Raw genomic sequence first — 20,609 nt, forward strand, 5'->3', positions numbered from 1 at the left:
CTCTTGAACCTTGAACCCCTTGCTCCTCCCATGAACTTCCTATTTAAAGCGGAGGGCCGTTTAAAAAAAAAAAAAAAAAAAAAAGTCAGCAGCTGCAAACACTGCAGCTGCTGACTTAATCAGCCCACTTACCTGTCCAGGGCGCCCGCGATGTCGGCCGCCCGAGGCCGACCCCTCCCTCGGCTCTCGGGTCCCGGCGTCGCCATTCCTTGTAAGGGAAACAGGCAGTGGAGCCTTACGGCTTCACTGCCCGTTTCCACTGCGCATGCGCGAGTCACGCAGCGCTTTGTGAATGGGACGCGCTGTGTTCTGGAACACACAGTTCCCAGAATACAGCGCGACCCATTACCCAGAAGACGCCGCACGGAGGAGAGAAGACAGAAGATCTCTGCGGAGGAGGAACAGGAAGATTAGGATTATGTGCCTAGCAACAGGCACTTCTGGTAAGTAAAAAAAAAAAATTTTCATTTTTTTTTTTGTAATTTGTAATATTTTTTTTTTTTTCAGGGTGGCCCTCCACTTTAAGCCATTCCTTTGCATTTCCTGTTTGCCAGATTATTGTGCTTTCTCCAGCTAATATCTCGGTCTTGTCACTCCTGCTGCCATTTGTATCTTTGCTACCACTTGTTACTGACCTTTGGCTTGTTTCTTGACTACACTTCTGCTTGATCCCAACCTTCAACCACTCGTTACCAAACTTTGGCTTGTTTACTGAATCAGTTTCTGCTTGATCCCTACTTGCTATATCTGCTACTGGAACCCGGCATGCTCATCTCCTGATGGGGTGATCTTGAGGACCATGACCTGGTACTACCACACAGCAAAACCCATCTCCACCATCAGGAGCTTTGATTAGCGCTTAGACCCCACACCTCGGGTAAGCCCACGTCATCCTCCAGGGTGACCTGCTTGTACCCTATCCTGGGAGCCTCTCTACTGCTATAACTACTGGTCTCTGAGTTTGACCCCTGAACGTGACAACAGGACAATACCAACAAACATTCATAGTGGGCTTCTTTTTAAGACGTGAAGCGATTTTTTTCAAATTTAGGTTGGGAATCGGCCCCCAAGTCAAGTTCTTAAGCAGACTATAAAAAATGATTTGCAAATACTGTTCATGCTCCCCTTTAAGTCTTGGTCACATGACCTTCTTGTTGTTTCTCCTATCTGAAGGGCCTAGGCAGGGATTGGGACTGGTTTTAGGTCCACCTATAAATTCATACCAGACCTTTAATCTGAGCATGCAACCTGGTTGACCAGGAAAGGGGGTGCCAATGTGTGCTCCCCATCCCCCCTCAACCAGGCCACATGCCGTCAACATGAGGGGGAAGGGATGCCTTGCTGGGGGGGGGGGGACTTCCACTGAGACCAATGACAGGGCACTATTCCTCCCACTGACACCAATGATGGGGCACTATACATCCCACTGACACCAATGATGGGGCACTATACATCCCACTGACACCAATGATGGGGCACTATACATCCCACTGACACCAATGATGGGGCAATATTCCTCCCACTGATACCAATGATGGGGCACTATTCCTCCCACTGACACCAATGATGGAGCACTATTCTTCCCCCTAATACCAACGAGGGGATGCTTTTGACTCCCACTGACACCAGGGCATTTTCTACTCCCACTGGCCACAGGCCGGCCCCCCTAAAGTTTGAAGGACAGTAAACTGGCCCTTTGTTTTAAAACGTTTGGAGACCCCGACCTATATAAATGAAGGGGCGGCGATTGCGGTGACATTGTCCAAATTTTGCCATGGCCATATTAAGGGCAATGATGTCACCCATTCCATTCTCCATCTATTTTCTTACATAGCCGAGGATTCCCAGCTATGTAAGTGAATGGGCTGGGCGATGTCAGATGTCAGCGATGTCAGATGCCAGGTAAGGATGCGGTGAGGGTATCCGCTGCTTCCTCAGCAACCACTGATGGCCACAAGCTATAATGTTCGTCCGAAAGCCCTAAACGCCCGGGATCTAAAGAGGTGGTGTTGGGTCCAAACCTATGTTCAGACCGAGCAGTGAGCTCATCCCTACATACCGTCATGCCTTTCCTCTGAAGAATGGCGGCTCCGTGTTGTGCCTCATTCCCATTCATTCCTATAGGAAAGCTGTACTTGTGGAGGCATCAGAGGAAACGGGAGGGGGGCTGCATGTGGTCCATAAAGCACCAGGATGACATTCCTTGGTTCAGATGGCTGAGCGATCTGTGCACAGGCTGGGGAACATTCCCAGCTATCAGAACTGAAGAATTTTTTGGATGAACAGAGATTCATCTTTAAACACCTTAGTGCTGCTTCCCTGAACTTCCGGTCTCCCTCATTGCTGCTTCCCCGAACTTCCGGTCTCCCTCAGTGCTGCTTCCCCGAACTTCCGGTCTCCCTCAGTGCTGCTTCCCCAAACTTTCGGTCTCCCTCAGTGCTGCTTCCGCGAACTTCCGGTCTCCCTCAGTGCTGCTTCCCTGAACTTCCGGTCTCCCTCAGTGCTGCTTCCCCGAACTTTCGGTCCCCCTCAGTGCTGCTTCCCTGAACTTCCGGTCTCCCTCAGTGCTGCTTCCCCAAACTTCCGGTCTCCCTCAGTGCTGCTTCCCCGAACTTCCGGTCTCTCTCAGTGCTGCTTCCCTGAACTTCCGGTCTCCCTCAGTGCTGCTTCCCTGAACTTCCGGTCTCCCTCAGTGCTGCTTCCCTGAACTTCCGGTCTCCCTCAGTGCTGCTTCCCTGAACTTCCGGTCTCCCTCAGTGCTGCTTCCCTGAACTTCTGGTCTCCCTCAGTGCTGCTTCCCTGAACTTCCGGTCTCCCTCAGTGCTGCTTCCCTGATCTTCCCGTTTCCCTTAGTGCTGCTTCCCTGAACTTCCGGTCTCCCTCAGTGCTGCTTCCCTGATCTTCCTGTCTCCCTTAGTGCTGCTTCCCTGATCTTCCAGTCTCCCTCAGTGCTGCTTCCCTGAACTTCCTGTCTCCCTCAGTGTTGCTTCCCTGAACTTCCTGTCTTCCTCAGTGCTGCTTCCTTGAACTTCCTGGTCTTCCTCAGGGCTGCTACCCTCAATTTCTGGTCTCTTAGTGCTGCTTCCCTGAATTTCTGGTCTTCCTCAGTGCTGCTTCACTGAACTTCTGGCCTCTCTCAGTGCTGAACAGCCTGAATTTCTGGTCTCCCTCAGAGCTCCTTGCCTGAATTTTCTGAAAATTTTATTTCCAGCCAGCAGCTAGTTTGGACAATGGAAGGGGAAGAAGGAGGGTGGAGCAGGGAAACACCTTGCCACTCTAATCTTTTGGGGCTGTGCATTTCTATTGATGTGCGCAGTGTAGGGAGCCACAAGTCTAGTCTCTGCATACAAGGCCGGCTCCATAGGATGCTGCAAGAGAAAGGAATCACCCTGGCACAGGAAACCTGGGGCAGAGGTCATGGCACTGGCTTACACTGGGACACGGGCAAAGATTGAACAATAAAGAACCGGCATACTCAGCAATGAATTAAATCAGCCAATCAAAGCGCTTAAAAAGATTTAGGGTTTAATATCACTTTAAAGAAAGCTTAAATGTAACATACCGCACATCTGAGGAGACCTTTCAGTCTGGAAAAAAAAGGAAAACACATAAGAAACGTATTTTATACAATAATATTAATACATAGAACAATTACAATCTGGCAATTCCTAAAGCTGAACTCTGGGCAGATATAAGTGGACAAAACATTAATGCAGCACTGTAATCCTTAAAAAACACCAGAGAATATATGATAGGCTTAGGGGATCAGACTAAAGAGTTGGAGGTGAAGGGTGCTTTGGCCAGGAAAAAAAATGGACATTATATTTCTTCTACATTAAAAGTGTTGAAAAGGCTGAACATGTGGAGGTGGGCCTGGAGAATGTAAGTGACCAAAGATGGTGGAGGCCCTCAACATTAGTCATGTGTACCCTTCCTCATTCCTGTGCGGGAGGACTTATAAGGGCCCTTGGGCAGCATGGTCCTTGCTGAAAGCAAACTGGGGCCCTGCTTACATGCCGATAGGAGGAGAGAGCAGAGTCATAGAGAGATGAGCTCATCATGCTCATCACCAAGCCTCTCTATCCCTCAGAAGTCATTTGATTGACTCTAATGCATTTCTTCAAAAAGGAAGCCAAGGGCTGTTATAGGCAACACAGCATCCTGGGGGGGCTGGCAGAAAAATGGGGGGCCTGCTTACATGTTGATAGGATATGTGGCCTTTAGGTTCCTTCTTCCAATGTCTTGGGGTGTCTCTTCAGGAGAGCCCCTCACCTAATTCTTGTTGATCGGCTTCGGCTGAATATGAGGCGTGGGGTCTGTTGGACCTAAATGTGCCTTGACTATGGTCAGGAGTCTTGCATCCTGGCAGGGCTGACAGCAAAATGGGGGCCTTGCTTACATGTTGATAGAATGCGTGGCCCTTAGGTTCCTTCATCCACTGCTTTGGGGTGTCTCTCTTTGGGAGAGCCCCTCACCTAATTCTCATTAGTCGGCTTTGGCTGATTATGAGGAATGGGGTCTGTTGGACCTAAATGTGACTTGACTAGGGTCAGGGGTCTTGCATCCTGGGGGGGGGGGGGGGGCTGGCAGCAAAATGGGGGCCCTGTTTACATGTTGATAGGATGTGTGGCCCATACACACATCAGTTTTTCTGCTGAGTTTTTCCTTCAGATTTACCAGAACCATATAATATGAGGTCAAACCTTAGGAGTTTCAATTTGTATGCAATCAGGCAGGCCCTTGCACTACATGGTTTTGGTAAACCTGAAGGAAAAACTCAGCAGAAAAACTGATAGTGTGTATGGGGCTTCAGGTTCCTTCTTCCACTGCCTTGGGGTGTCTCTCTTCAGGAGAGCCCCTCACCTAATTCTCATTGGTTGGCTCCGGCTGATTATGAGGAGTGGGGTCTGTTGGACCTAAGTATGCCTTGTCCCCATTCAGGAGTCTTGCATCTTGGGGGGAGGCTGGCAGCAAAATTGGGGCCCTGCTTCCATGGTGATATGAGGAGAGAGCAGAGTGACAGAGAGATGAACTCATCATGCTCATCACCGAGCTTCCCTAAGCCCTCAGAAGCCATTTGATTGACTAGGGGAGCTAATGCCTGTTATGGACAACACAGGCAGTTCTTCTTTCAGACACTTGTAGATGCCTTCAACTATTTTATGGTCATAAATATCCTGAACAATTGACGTGACCATGAACCAAATGAAATAATTTGATTACTAGAGTTTAAAAGAAAAACCAAGCTGATATTTCTAGCTCTGGTTGCAAAATAGCAACTTTGAAAATTACTTAGTGCAAGGTCATCGGCCTGTGCCGTTAGGCAATAAAACATGATTCCTGATTGGTTACTGTATGTTACTGATTCATTTATTTTACTTTGCACGTTCTCATGGTATTATGTAAGCTCATAAAATCATGTTCTTTAGTCTACAACAACTTCTGACATGGACATTGTTTTTCCGTAACCACGTACGGCCTTGTGCATAAGATAGACTTCTGTGTACCAAACCACATCATTATGACTATATTATACTGCCAATGCTGATTACTGTAATCTGTAGCCACAGATAAAAAAAAAATAAAACCACCTAAAACAAATATAATAATAAAAAGTAAATGCAAGATAGATTCAAATGTGAGCAGAATTTGGAATTTATTTTAACATACAGAATAGGCAAATTTGTGGTTATTAAGCAAACTACATGAGTGGTTGTCATGATGTGTCCTGTGTTCCTGATGAAGTCTAGAAGAAAAATTGGGGCCCTGGGTGTGACTTACACAAGTCATCACAGTAACTATACAGTGCCTTGAAAAAGTATTCACACTCCTTGAAATTTTCCACAATTTGTCATGTTACAGCCAAAGAAGCGTTTTTTTCGAGAGCCTTAGTGAACAAACAGCATCATAAAATCCAAGGAACACCTCAGACAGGTCAGGGTTAAAGTTGTGGAGAAGATTAAAGCAGGGTCAAGTTATAAAAAAAAAAAAAAACAAGCTTTGAACATCTCACGGAGCACTGTTCAATCCATCATCCAAAAATGGAAAGAGTATGGCACAACTGCAAAACTACCAAGAAGTGGCCGTCCACCTAAACTGACCAGCAAGGAGAGCATTCATCAGAGAAGCAGCCAAGAGGTCCATGGTAACTCTGGAGGAGCTGCAGAGATCCACAGCTCAGGTGGGAGAATCTGTCCACAGGACAACTATTAGTCATGCTCTCAACAAATCTGACATTTATGGGAGAGTGGCAAGAAGAAAGATATTGTTGAAATAAAGCCATAAGAAGTCCCGTTTTCAGTTTGCGAGAAGCCATGTGGGGGGACACAGCAAACATGTGGTAGAAGGTGCTTTGGTCAGATAAGACCAAAATTTAACTTTTTGGCCTAAAAGCAAAACGCTATGTGTGGTGGAAAACTAACACTGCACATCGCCCTGAACATACCATCCACACTGTGAAACATGGTGGTGGCAGCATCATGTTGTGGGAATGCTTTTCTTCAGTAGGGACAGGGAAGCTGGTCAGAGTTGATAGGAAGATGGATGGAGCCAAATACAGGGCAATTCTAGAAGAAAACCTCTCCATCCAATCTGACAGAGCTTGAGTTATTTTGCAAAGAAGAATGGACAATCTTAGAAGAAAACCTGTTAGAGTCTTCAGAAGACTTGAGACTGGGGAGGAGGTTCACCTTCCAGCAGGATATCGACCCGAAACATACAGCCAGAGCTACAATGGAATGGTTTAGATCAAAGCATATTCATGTGTTAGAATGGCCCAGTCACAGTCCAGACGTAAATCCAATTGAGAATCTGTGACAAGACTTGAAAATTGCTGATCACAGACGCTCTCCCTCCAATCTGACAAAGCTTGAGATATTTTGCAAAGAAGAATGGGCAGAATGGGCAAAAATGTCCCTCTCTAGATGTGCAAAGCTGGTAGAGACATCCTCAAAAAGACTTGCATCTGTAATTGCAGTGAAAGGCGGTTCTACAAAGTATTGACTCAGGGTGGCGCCATACAAATGCGCCCCCCCCCCCCCCCCACACACACACACACACACACACACACACACTTTTCACATATTTATTTGTGAAAACATTTTGTAAAACAATTATCATTTTCCTTCCACTTCATAATTATGTGCCACTTTGTGTGTCTAGAGTGGTCAGCAGGAGCAGAGCACCTGGTGGTGCAAGCGATTGAGGTGGTGGTTCCCCGGAGGCTGGAGGTTAAGACCGCTCCACTAGCCCTGTCCCCAGGTGATTGTGGTGAAGAGTGTGGAGGGAGAGTACTGGACTGCTTTCCCCAGTGAGTCAGGCGTCAAGCCTGGCCTGGCAGAGCCAACCACAGTGGAGGGACAAGCACCTGGTGACCTGGGCTCCCAGTATGTCACAGGCCCCAGGTGCTCTGTGGAACTCCCCGAGCCCTAACCTGGACAACAAGAAGTCTCCAAGCCTTGTGCTCTGGGAGAGGAGTTACTGAAGTGAGGGACTGGGAGGATGTTGAAAGAGGTCCATGACCTGCATCCATGCATGAGACAATGTTCAGGGTGTGGGCAAAGAATGCTGAAAGCATTGCCACGACCCTATGTGTAGGTGGGGCCCATCGGCATATGTTAGCCAGACAGCCACGTGTATGGAACATGGAAAGCATGCTTACTCAACTTTTCAACCTTCACTTTCCCACAAAAGCCTCAGTTATTGCTCAATAGTTCCCCTATTATTATTATTTTTTTGACATAGCAGATCTCAGAGACTTAAACTTATGTCACAGGGGCTTGGTGGTTGAATGAAAGAAATCTAACAGATTTCTTCAACTACGCTGAACAGTGCAGACGTAAGAATTCCTTACTAGGCTATTGTATGCCAAGAGCTGCTTCTGTTTGATCCAAGATCTCTCAATGGGCTCATCCAACAAAGTCCAACTTTTGAAAAGGCGTGGGGCTGGCAAGGCCACCTACTGAGCAAATTTTAACCAATTCATGAGGAACTAGCTGAAAAGTGCTCAATGTATGGGCAGCTTTAGGTTCCTTTTACATGGGAGACCGAAGAGCAGAAAAACAAAAAAGGGGGGGGGGCTGAGGTGTGGTTTTACCACACCCTGACCACCAAGCCACAAGGAACCATGAGCAGAAACTATATTATTGAACATCTCCACTATTGTGGCTCAATGCCTTGAAAATGATACAACCTGCTGGCTGGAGGAACTGCTGCCAGATGGGACCTATCAATGCACATGGAACTTCAACACCAGCCCTCCTACCTTCAAAGCAAGCAAGTGTTGACAGATCTGTCTATTAGTCAGGAAAAAAAAGTAACATGAGTTATAGAAGCAGTATTAATAATCAGGATATTTTATATGATAAAATTATTAGTACTCCTGCACACACTCTGTAACCCTAATAAATTCCTTCAATCTCTGGCTACAAAACTCTAGAGCCTGATATTTTTTACAGTCTCGGCATGACTGCATCAGGTGTACAGAGTTAAATTCATAGTGTTTAGCTTTAGTAGAAGTTCTAAGAACCATAAATCTATGCTATGACAGTGTGACGCTCTGCCACTGTGGAAGTGTAGGAGAAATTGACACAGGATTTGTATTAAGGCTTAATGTGAAGTTCCAGACTATAATTTTTCTGAGTGGAGAATGCTGCGTTTTGGGTCATATCCGGATTCTATAGTCCCAGATTGGGGCTTGGAGCTTGAAGATTCCAAGGTGTCTTAGGCAGGTTGGAACCTTCAAGCCCGCCTCCGTATTTTACTGCATGCCTGCAGTTTGTGTAAGTACACAGGTGTGCAGGATCATTATATACTCAAGCCTGCTCAGAGCTTCCAGTTTGGAGACAGAAGGTCTCACCCAGAGGTCGGAGATGCACCAGCCTGGAGTTGCAGGACAGAAGGTCTCCTCCAAGCGCCAGAGGAGCCCCAGTCAGGAGTTGAGAGACAGAAGGTCTCAATCTGGGGTCAGAGGAATCCCAGTCAGGATTCAGGGTAGAGAAGGTCTCACCCAGGTGTCAGGGGAGCCCCAGCGAGAAGTTTGGGCAATAAAGTCTTAACCAGGGGTCAGAGGAATCCCAACCAGGAGTCAGGGGACAAAAGGTCTCAAGCAGGAGTGAAAGGAGCCCAAGCTAAGAGTTGGGGGACAGAAGGTCTCAACCAGGGGTCAGAGGAGCCCCAGCCAGGAGTTGGGAGACAGAAGGTATCACCCAAGCGTCAGAAGAGTCCCAGTCAAGAGTCAGAGGACAGAAGGTCTCAACCAGGGGTCAGAGGAGCCCAAGCCAGGAATCGAAGGACAGAAGGTCTCAACCAGGGGTTAAAAGGAGCCTGAGCCAGGAGATGGGGGACAGGAGGTCTCACCCAGGGTTCAGAGAAGCCCCAGCCAGGAGTCGAGGGATGGAAGGTCTTACCATGGGGCAAGGTACAAGATCTCTTTTAAAGCAAATAGAAACCTAAAAATATATATTTATATATCACAGCTTACCAGTCCCTAAACATGGCTGCAGTGTTAGTTTTCTTTTTAAGACTCCTTTTCACCAAGTAAAGAACAATACATGTTGATCCTGCCAAAAATGCAGTGTCCTTGTCACTTCCTGTGAGCTATAAAAAAAAAAAAAAAAAAAAAAAAAAACATCCTTATCTTTTTTTATGTATACAGCAGCATCAGGTGACAATGTTCTTCCATCATGGGTTGCCTTTAATTGTTGATTCCTTTCTTTTATCATCAGAAAGGTGCAATTAAATAAGTTAACAGCTCCATAAATCTTTTACGTCCAATGACTGCAGTCACGTCACCCCTATCATACCGATTGTAGACTGTAAGCAAAGTTTACGCAGGTGCTCTTCACTTTAAGTGAAAGCATACATCTAGGAAAAAGGTTCTAGTATTCCCTGACCTGTATATTTTGAAGGTATGTTCATTTAAAGTGTATCTATGTCCAAAATTGAGCTTATCACAGTGTGCAATAGAAGCTGAAGGCAGGGTCCACCTCATTTCCTGGCCGGAGAACGGCAAGCATCATCCAGCCTGACTTCTCCTGACCCGCCCCTTCCATTCACTGGGTTTCAGTGCTTTTCATCATGGAGGCCCAGCATCCCATGTGGGCGGTTTGCATTCAAATACAGCTTGCCTAAATACGTCCACTCCTCCAGGCTGATACCCACTCATCAAGGCGTGTTATTTGCATGACTCCTCCCAAGAGCCGACCCAGACTTGAGAAAAGAGGGTGGGTGGAACTGAAACCCGTAGCCACGTGTCGTTTGCCCTCCAGCAGCATCTAACAATGCTTCTGGTCCAGGCCTGAGCTTGCTTCCTGGTTTGCTCCACCTGGCCATTGACCATGAGGCCTTTTCTTGTAATGGAACTCTTTCCTCCTCAGCCTGACTAATCCTGATAGGCTTGAGAAAAGAGCATGGGTGGCTCTGAAACGTGTAGCAATGCCCTTTTTGTCCTCCAGCAACGTCTGGTCCAGCTCTGCTCCACCAATATCCTTGTCTTCCTGGCCGGGAGCTTGCTTCCTGTTTTTTTCTACCCAGCCAGTGGCAGTGAGGTTGTTTCCTGGAATGGAGCCCTTTCCTCCTCAGCCAGACTGTCCCTGATAAGCTTGAGTAAGGAGCCTGCGGGGCTCTAAAACGCATAGCCATGCCCCTTTTTGTCATCCAGCAATGTCCAGTCCAGCCCTGCGCTCCACCAACATCCCTGGCTTACTGGTCAATGGTTCTGAGCTTGCTTCCTGGTTTCTTCCACCTGGCCAGTGGCAGTTAGATAGTTTCCTGGAATGGACCCATTTTCTTTCCAGCCTGACTGTCCCTGACTTGAGAAAAGAGTCCGGAGCTGCTCCAAAAATGTGTAGCCATGCCCCTTTTGTCCTCCAGCAACATTCGGTCCAGCCCTGTGCTTCACCAACATCCCTGGCTTCCTGTTTTTTTTCACCTGGTTAGCGATGGTGAGGCTGGGAGCCCTTCCCAGTCTGATTGTTCCTGTTAGGCTTCAGAAAGGAGCCTGTGGGGCTTTGAAAGGAATAGCCATGCCCCTTTTGTCCTCCAGTAACACAGCAACATCCGGTCCGGCCCAGCATGCCACCAACATCCCTGCCTTTCTGGTCCCTGGTTCTGAGCTTGCTTCCTGGTTTCTTCCACCTGGCCAGCAGCGGTAAAGCAGTTTCCTGGAATGGAGCCTTTTTTCCCCAGCCTGACTCTTCCTGATAGGCTTGAGAAAGAAGCCTGGGTAGCAATGCAATGTGTGGCCATGCCCCTTTTGTCCTCTAGCAATGTCCAGTCGAGCCCTTTGCTCCACCAACATCCCTGGCTTCCTGGTCCCTGGTTGGGAGCTTGCTTCCTGGTTTCTTCTACCTGGTTAGCGATGGTGGGGATGCTTCCTGGAATGGAGCCCTTTCCGGCAAGGTCTAACAATGCTACCAGTCCAGCCCTGAGCTTGCTTCTTGTTTTTTTCCACCTGGCCACTGGTGGTGAGATTGTACCTTGAATGGAGCCCTTTTCTCCCCAGCCTGACTGTCCCTGACAGGCTTGAGAAAGGAGTCTGGGGGGGCTTTTCCCCATTTTGTCCTCCAGCAACGTCCGGTCCAGCACTGCACCCCACCAACATCCCTGGCTTCCTGGTCACTGGTTGGGAGCTTGCTTCCTGGTTTCTTCTACCTGGTTAGTGATGGTGAGGCTGTTTCCTGGAATGGAGCCCTTCCCAGCCTGACTGTCCTTGATAGGCTTGAGAAAGGAGCATAGGAGGCAACAAAATGCATAGCCATTCCCTTTTGTCCTCCAGCAATGTCCAGCCCAACTCTGAGCTCCACCAACATCCCTGGCTATCCCGAGCTTACATCCTGATTTCTTTCACCTGTTCAACGATAGTGGAAAATCAGGCCAGTGGAGTGACGCTTGAGAAGTATCTGGAATGCCAAGCCAGGGACCAAGCAGGTCAGTGGAGTGAAGCATCTGGAGTGCCAAGCCAGGGGCCGAGCAGGCCAGTGGGGAGAAGCTTGAGCAGTATCTGGAATGCCAAGCCAGGGACCGAGCAGGTCAGTGTAGTGAAGCTTGAGAAGTATCTTGAGTGCCAAGCTAGGGACCCAGTGAAGCAATGGGTGAGACGCTTGAGGAAAATACTACAGTGAAGATTGGAGGAGCTCAAGGGATTCGGTGGCAGTGAATCATCTAGTCCAGTTATTCTCAACCAGGGTTCCTCCAGAGGTTGCTAGGGGTTCCTTCAGCATTGGGCAATTTCTGCCTCTCAGATAAGTTCCCACTGATACCACTGATTTTTTTAACTATTTGTAAGGAGGTAATTTTTCCCAATGACCACAAGTGTAAGGATCATTCTTCCCACTGATCATCACACTAATGTATCACGAGTTGTAGATTTCAAATTTTTAGCAGGGGTTCCCTGAGACCCGAGAACTATTTCAAGGGTTCCTTTGTGTTGAAAAGGTTGAGAAAGGCTGATCTAGTCTATTGAGAGAGGCCGGGAACTGAGTGGGCTGAAGAACTACAAGGAGATATTGTAGTGGTAGAGAAGGAACTGTTACATTTTGTGTTAGGAACTGTTAAAGACTGTTGCCATGAGTAGCGGGCCTACTCATGCAGATGTGGCGTCTTGCTGGATGCCCTTCCCTGCATGGCTGTCCTCCTGTAGATGTCTCGGAAGTCAATATTGCAACTGCTCAAGGGTGTCCTGGCCCTAACCCTCTCTCTGTTAAGAGAAATAAAATCTCTTTTGCATTAAAGAAGTGTCTGGCGCCCAATCAATGTACCTCATACTGCACCCTCTATGCCTTGCAACCCACCGTATACAGAAGAATGTCGGCTGTCTCTGGCCCTGGAGGTTCTCAGTAGACCCAAGGAGGCCTGAGAGCTTGCTTCATACTAACCGAATCCAAATATACAAAATGAGTTTGAATACTAGAATCGAATTCCGAAATGGAATCATTCTAACATAACGACTATGGTGAAACTAAATTATGAACTCAACTAACGAATCTGAGATTGGACAAAACTATTTTTTTCCGAACTTCACTCCTCACAGCTGCCAGCAATGGATCTCAATCTATCCCAACAGGGCCGCCATAGTTTACTTCTATGGAGCGTGTTCGGAAATGGGAGATGTGCCAGTAAAGAGAGCGTGTGATTTCAGGGGGAGGAATGTTTTGCAACACATTCTAGGAGGAAGTAATCAGCATTTTCTGGTAGAAGGCCAGAAAATAATAAGCGGAATAACGAGCTTACGGGACGTCTCCAGCTTACCAGCAGCGGACCTCAATGCTTGATTGGGCAACGGTGTGACCATTCAGGTTAACTGGTCTTGACTGTAAAGTCCTGCATTTGGGAGGTAAAAACACAAAATCATATTCTAGGAAGAAGAAGGAGGACGGCTGGATGAGTCAATGGTGGAGAAGGATCTGGGTGTTCTGCTAGATCAGTGCTCTCCATACTGCGGCCCAGGGGCCGGATGTAGCCCTGTGCATTCCTTTATCAGGCCCTATTCCTCCCAATGATACCAATGAGGGGGCACTATTCCTCCCACTGACACCAATGATGGGGCACTATTCCCCCCCCCACACTAATACCAATGATGGGGCACTATTCCTCCTACTGATACCAATGATGGGGCACAATTCCCCCCATTGATACCAATGATGGGGCACTATTCCTTCCACTGATAGCAATGATGGGGCACCATATATATATATATATATATATATATATATATATATATATATATATATATATATATATAATCATTTCCACATATATAACATTTATTTTAATTCTTTATATATACCTCTAATGTCCCCATAAAGAGGACCTGTCATCCACCCATGTTATCACATAGTAGGCCTGTTAGCATCCTCGTAGTAGCAAAAAAAAAAATGAAAATTAAAAAAATAAATAAATAAATAAATAAAAAATGTATAAGAATAATTAATAAAAATGTTTTAAAACACCTCTGTCACTCCCATATAAACCTCATCTAAAAAGCAGATCCCCAATATCTCCATAAAGAAGATCTGTCGCTTGTTCAGGTTATCACAAAGGGGGCATATTAGCCCCCTTGTGATAGCAATAAAGTAAAAAAAATAAGTTTAAAAAATATATGAAACAAAAAAAAAATAATATTAAAAAAAATGTTTTTAAGCAACCCCATACACACTCCTTATAAAAAGTAGACCCCCGATGTCTCTATAAACGGAATTGTCACCCGCCCATGTTATCACATAGAAGGCTTGTTAGCCCCCTTGTGATAGCAATAAAGTTAAAGACAAAATAAAAAATTGTGTAAAAAAAAATATATATATATATACACACACAATAAATAAAATGAATTTAAAAAAAAGTTTCACCGCCGTCACCCTCATACAAAAAGTAAATGCCCGATATCTCTATAAAGAGGACCTCTCACCTGCCCATGTTATCACATAGGAGGCTTGTTGGCCCCCTTGTGATAGCAAATAAATTAAAGAAAACATTTAAAAGAAAATCAAATAAAAGATCTAAAATAATAAAAAAGAAAGAATATGGTATCACTTTACTCGACACAACCCCCCTCTTTTATATTTTACCAAAACATTGGGTATAATAGTGTGTTTGATTGCACTAAAATTCATTTTATTGCATTTTTTTACTGAAAATATATGTTTGATACATAGCTGCGCAAATATCGTGCAACATAAAAAATTGCAACTGCCACCATTTTATTCTCCGGGGTCTCTGCTTTCTGGAAATATATACTTTTTGAGGGGGGTTTACAGCAATTTCTAGCAAAAAAATAAAAAAATTCGAAATTTAAACGAGTGTGTGAATTTTTTTTTTTTATTCCCCCTCCCCCATAGACAAATGCTTAAAAAGGACAGCGCACCAGTTGTGAAGTTTCTTAAAGAGATAGTACATCATTTGCTACATTGTTACAAAAAAAACGAGCGACTGTTCAGGGCTCCGGGGCAGACTTGTAAGTTCACCAAAGGACAAGTTCGGAGCTTATTTTATCATTTGATCAACGAGAGAAGATAAACGGATCCAATGAATAAACGTTGCATTCGTTACAATCGTCTGTTTCCCCGAGATTTCGAGGGGCGTCTCCAGATTGGGTTAGAATCTGTACCTACTAACCTTTGAAAAGCGAAAACTAAAACTTATATTTTTTTACTTTTATAACATTTATTTTTAGTTTGCCTTTCCCTAGAGCTGGAGCCTGCTAATCTCCCAGGAGGTCAACAGGAGTTCACTGGCTTGTTTACAAACAATGTCACGTGATCACCATGATGTTAGAGTGATCACATGACTGCTGATGGCTGCCGCCTCTTTCACTTTAACCACTTGCTGACCGGTAAAATTTAGAACATACATATACATACACATATACGTATATACAAAATAATGAAAATCAATATTTTTGCTAGAAAAAAATAATATAAATTTATATTTAATTTTTTTCCTAATTGCAGCGATCACCATTGTATTCTCTACTAATAAGAAAAAAAAGATATAGACACACACACACACACACACACACACACACACATCTTTTTTTACTTAACCCCTTCATGCCTCAGCCTTTTTCTGCTGCTTGTTGCTTACAAGTTGAAATTAGTATTTTGTTGGTAGAAAATATACTTAGAACCCCCAACATATATATACTGATGAGGTGGCACTGATGAGTACTAATAGGTGGTACTGATGGGCACTGATGAGTACTAATAGGCGGTACTGATAAATACTAATAGGTGGCACTGATGGGCACTGATGAGGCAGCACTGATGAGTACTAATAGGCGGAACTGATGAGTATTAATAGGTGGTACTGATGAGTATTAATAGGTGGTACTGATGAGATGGCACTGATGAGGGGGCACTGTTGAGTACTAACAGATGGCACTGATGAGGCGGCACTGATGAGTACTAATAGGTGGCCCTGATGGGCACTGATGAGTCAGCACTGATGAGTACTAATAGACGGCACTGATGGGCACTGATGAGTACTAATAGGCGGCACTGATGAGGTGGCACTAATGGTCACTGATGAGTACTAATAGGTGGCACTGATGAGGTGGCACTGATGGTCACTGATGAGTACTAATAGGTGGCACTGATGGGCAATAATGAGGCGACACTGATGGGCACTGATGAGTACTAATAGGCGGTACTGATGGGCACTGATGAATACTAATAAGCAGCACTGATGAGGCAGAACTGATGAGTACTAAGAGGTGGTACTGATGAGTACTAATAGGTGGCACTGATGGCACTGATGAATACTAATAGGCGGCACTGATGAGGCAGCACTGATGAGTACTAATAGGCGGAACTGATGAGTATTAATAGGTGGTGCTGATGAGGTGGCACTGATGAGGGGGCACTGTCGAGTACTAACAGATGGCACTGATGAGGCGGCACTGATGAGTACTAATAGGTGGCACTGATGGGCACTGATGAGACGGCACTGATGAGTACTAATAGGCGGCACTGATGGGCACTGATGAGGTGGCACTGATGGGCACTGATGAGTACTAATAGGCGGCACTGATGAGGTGGCACTGATGGGCACTGATGAGTACTAATAGGTGGCACTGATGGGCACTGATTAGTACTAATAGGTGGCACTGATGGGCACTGATGAGTACTAATAGGTGGTGCTGATGAGGGGGCACTGATGAGGGGGCACTGATGAGTACTAATAGGCGGCACTGATGAGGCAGCACTGATGGGCACTGACGAGTACTAATAGGTGGCACTGATGAGTACTAATAGGTGGCACTGATGAGAAGGCACAGAGTCACTCTGTTCCGTATAAATGAATAACATTTGACCGGAGAGACAATCCCCCAATAACATTTGATTCTTCTTCCAGACACACGGAACAAAAGCCGTTTTACAGGTTTAAAAGCTTCACAAACACACAGAGTGCGCCGTGTATTATCGATATTATCCCCCCTGTTCTCTCCTGGTGGCACTCAGGCCAGGGGGAGGGGCACAGGACGAACTTCTGATCACAATGATTGTACAATCTCCTTCATGGCGGCCATACACGCTTCAAATTTTAGTTGATCTATGTGAGATTCAGACGAAAACAATGAAATCTGCAAAATACCGATAACTTCCCCCTCCGATCGATTTATATCAGTTTAGATCAAACCGAGTAGGGCGTCCCGATTATCAATCAATTTGCATCGGTCAGCAGCAGTGAGATAAACTATGTAATAGAAGGACAACCCCCCCCCCCACACACACACACACACACACGTGTCCAATGAGGTGAGTCCCGATTAGGTTGTACAATCGGATTGTATAGTGTGTGGCCACCATAGGCGTTACCAATACCATGTAATAGAAGGACAACCCTACACGACTTCTACAATTTGTATCCAATCAGGTGAGCCCTCTTATTACAAATTGATGGCAGGTTGTTCAATCAGATTGTACAGTGTGTGGCCATTCTATGTAATAGAAGGACAGCCCCCAAACAACATATGCAATTTGTATCCAATCAGATTGTACAGTGTGTGGCCACCATAGGAGTTACCAATATTACATTATCCAGGGACAAACCTACACAACGTATACAATTTGTAGCCAATCAGATTGTATAGTGTGTGGCCACACTGAAATTAGAAGGTCAACCCCCCACACACACAACATAACCAATCAGGTTGTACAAGCAGATGTTATAGTGTGTGTCCATTCTATGTAAAAGAAGGACAGCCCTCACACAACCTATCCAATTTGTATCCAATCAGGTTGTATAGTGTGTGGCCACACTGAGATTTTTACCCCCCACACAACGTATCCAATTTGTATCCAATCAGATGAGCCTCCTTTCTCTGCAGAACTGACCAAATCGAATTGACTTTGTACAATCAGATTGCATGATGTATGGCCACTTTTAAGGCCATCGTACAATCAGATTGCATGGTGTGTGGCCATTCTATGTAATACAAGGACAAACCCCTAACAACGTATCCAATTTGTATCCAATCAGGTTGAACAATCAGATTGTACAGTGTGTGGCCACCATAGAAGTTACCAATACTACATTATCCAGGGACAACCCTACACAACATATGCAATTTGTATCCAATTTGTATCCAATCAGGTTGTACAATCAGATTGTATAGTGTGTGGCCAGACTGCTATTTTTACCCCATTCTATGTAATAGAAGGACGACCCCCCCACACTACATATCCAATCAGATGAGCCTCCTTTCGCTGCAGAGCTGACCTAATCTAATGGACTTTGTACAATCAGATTGCATGGTGTATGGCCAATTTTAAGGCCATCATACAATCAGGTTGCATGGTGTATGGCCATTCTATGTAATAGAAGAACTGACCTAATCTAATGGACTCTGTACAATCAGATTACATGTTGTGTGGCCACTTTTAAGGCCATCATACAATCAGATTGTATAGTGTATGGCCATTCTATATAATAGAAGGACAGCCTCGCACACAACGTATCCAATTTGTATCCAATCAGATGAGCCTCCTTTCTCTGCAGAACTGACATAATCTAATGGACTTTGTACAATCAGATTGCATGGTGTATGGCCACTTTTAAGGCCGTCATGCAATCAGATTGCAAGGTGTATGTCCACTTTTAAGGCCATTGTACAATCAGATTGCATGGTGTATGGCCACTTGTAAGGCCATCATAAAATCAGATTGCATGGTGTATGGCCACTTTTAAGGCTAGCAAACACTCACATTGCATGGCCACTTTTAAACTACAATCAGATTTTACAGTGTGTGGCCACACTGAGATTCCCTCCTCCCCCACCATTCTATGTAATAGAAGGACGACCCCCCCACACAACGTATTCAATTTGCTTCCAATCAGATGAGCCTCCTTTCTCTGCAGAACTGACCTGATCTAATGGACTTTGTACAATCAGATTGCATGGTGTATGTCCACTTTTAAGGCCATCATAAAATCAGATTGCATGGTGTATGGACACTTTTAAGGCTATAATACAATCAGATTGCATGGCCACTTTTAAAACCATCGTACAATCAGATTGCATGGTGTATGTCCACTTTTAAGTCATCGTACAATCAGACTGCATGGTGTATGGCAACTTTTAAGGCTATTGTACAAACAGATTGCATGGTGTATGGCCACTTTTAAGGCTATCATACAATCAGATTGCATGGTGTATGGCCACTTTTAAGGCTATCATACAATCAGATTGCACGGCCACTTTTAAGGCCATCATACGTCATACGTATTACCGCCATCATACAATCAGATTGCATGGTGTATGGCCAGCTTGGTTGAACGCTGTGTGTGTGGTTTGGATTTACCTTGTCCGGATTGGAAGGAGGAGGAGGAGGAGGAGGAGGAAGGTTCCCGAAGGTCTGGTAGAGGGTGAGGCCGAACAATCCGAGGAGGCAGACGGAGGAGACGGTGACGGCCCATTGTAGCCTCCGGAGCCTCCCGTCCTGAGCCCGCTGCACCATGATCAGCCTCCGAGTCATCTCCTCCGGGAGCATGTCTACTCCGACTTCCACATTCCCCGCCATAAAGTCCTCACCTCGCCCAACAACGAGCCTCTCCTACCTTCCTCCATTGACCGATAAATAAAGGCACCGAAAAAAAAAAAACGCCCTCCCTTCCCCTAAGAGGGGTGGGGGGGGGTTGGTGCTCCACCCACAACCGATACTGCCCGATCCTCGACTGAATGGACAAGACGTTGTGCGAGGAAAGTCCCACAGGAGGTGATAGGATAATGAGCGTGTGTGGGTGAGAGCGAAACCAAGAGAGGAAGTACGAGATCCGCCTTCAACCAAACGGGACGCTTCCTAGTCCTCGATTTATTCTTCATTGTGTGCAAAAGACGAGAGAGAGTGAAAGGCGAAGTCCTGAGCCCCAGGGTGGGGGGGAGGGGGAGACACAACATTGAAAGACTGCGGCTTTTCCCAAAACAATACAAAAACAATACTGAGAGGGGAAGGTGGTTGGCTACCGTAATAATATGTGTGTCCATGTGAGATGTTAGGGACTTCGAGAGGACGACCCCCCGAAAAGATGACTCCCGGGAGTACGGCATTCCGAGAGTACGACCCCCCGAGAGTACGACCCCCGAGAGTACGACCCCAAGAGTATGACCCCCGAGAGTATGAAATTCTGAGAGTACGACCCCCTGAGAGTAAGACACCTGAGAGTACGACATTCCGAGAGTACTACCCCCGAGAGTACGACCCCCCCCGAGAAGATGACCCCCAGGAGAACGACATTCCGAGAGTTTGACCCTCAAAAGAACGATCCCCCGAGAGTAAGACATTCCGAGAGTACAAACCCCCGAGAGTATGACCCCCCGAGAGTACGACATTCCAAGAGTACGACATTCTGAGAGTACGAACCCCGAGAGTATGACATTCCAAGTGTACAACCCCTGAGAGTACGGCCCCCCGAGAGTACGAAATTCCGAGAGTACGACATTCCGAGAGTACGACCCCCGAGAGTATGACATTCCAAGTGTACAACCCCGAGAGTACGACCCTTGAGAGTATAACTCACCGAGGGTACAACCCCCCAAGAGTACGACCCCCGAGAGCACGACCCTTGTGAGTACGACTCCCGAGAGTACTACATCCCGAGAGTTTGACACCCGA

General features: G+C 46.0%; 1 protein-coding gene across 2 annotated transcripts in view; it reads right to left on the bottom strand.

The window, feature by feature from the left end:
• TNFSF15 (TNF superfamily member 15) overlaps positions 1 to 19,616 on the bottom strand; it is a 30,127-nt gene extending 10,511 nt beyond the window's left edge. Inside the window, exons 1-2 of one of the 2 annotated variants that reach the window (XM_077467677.1) lie at positions 19,299 to 19,616; positions 3,563 to 3,587 (exon numbers count right to left, since the gene is read on the bottom strand). In XM_077467677.1, coding sequence (XP_077323803.1) covers positions 3,563 to 3,587; positions 19,299 to 19,517 — 244 coding nt within the window. In that variant the 5' untranslated portion in view covers positions 19,518 to 19,616. The remainder of the gene's footprint in view (positions 1 to 3,562; positions 3,588 to 19,298) is intronic. The other variant, XM_077467611.1, reaches the window with a different exon arrangement.
• Positions 19,617 to 20,609: the final 993 nt, after the last annotated feature.

The sequence above is a fragment of the Lithobates pipiens genome, unplaced genomic scaffold (genome assembly GCF_037356315.1).
Source record: "Lithobates pipiens isolate NorthernLeopardFrog02 unplaced genomic scaffold, aLitPip1_a1.2 Scaffold_1, whole genome shotgun sequence".
Classification (NCBI taxonomy): domain Eukaryota; kingdom Metazoa; phylum Chordata; class Amphibia; order Anura; family Ranidae; genus Lithobates; species Lithobates pipiens.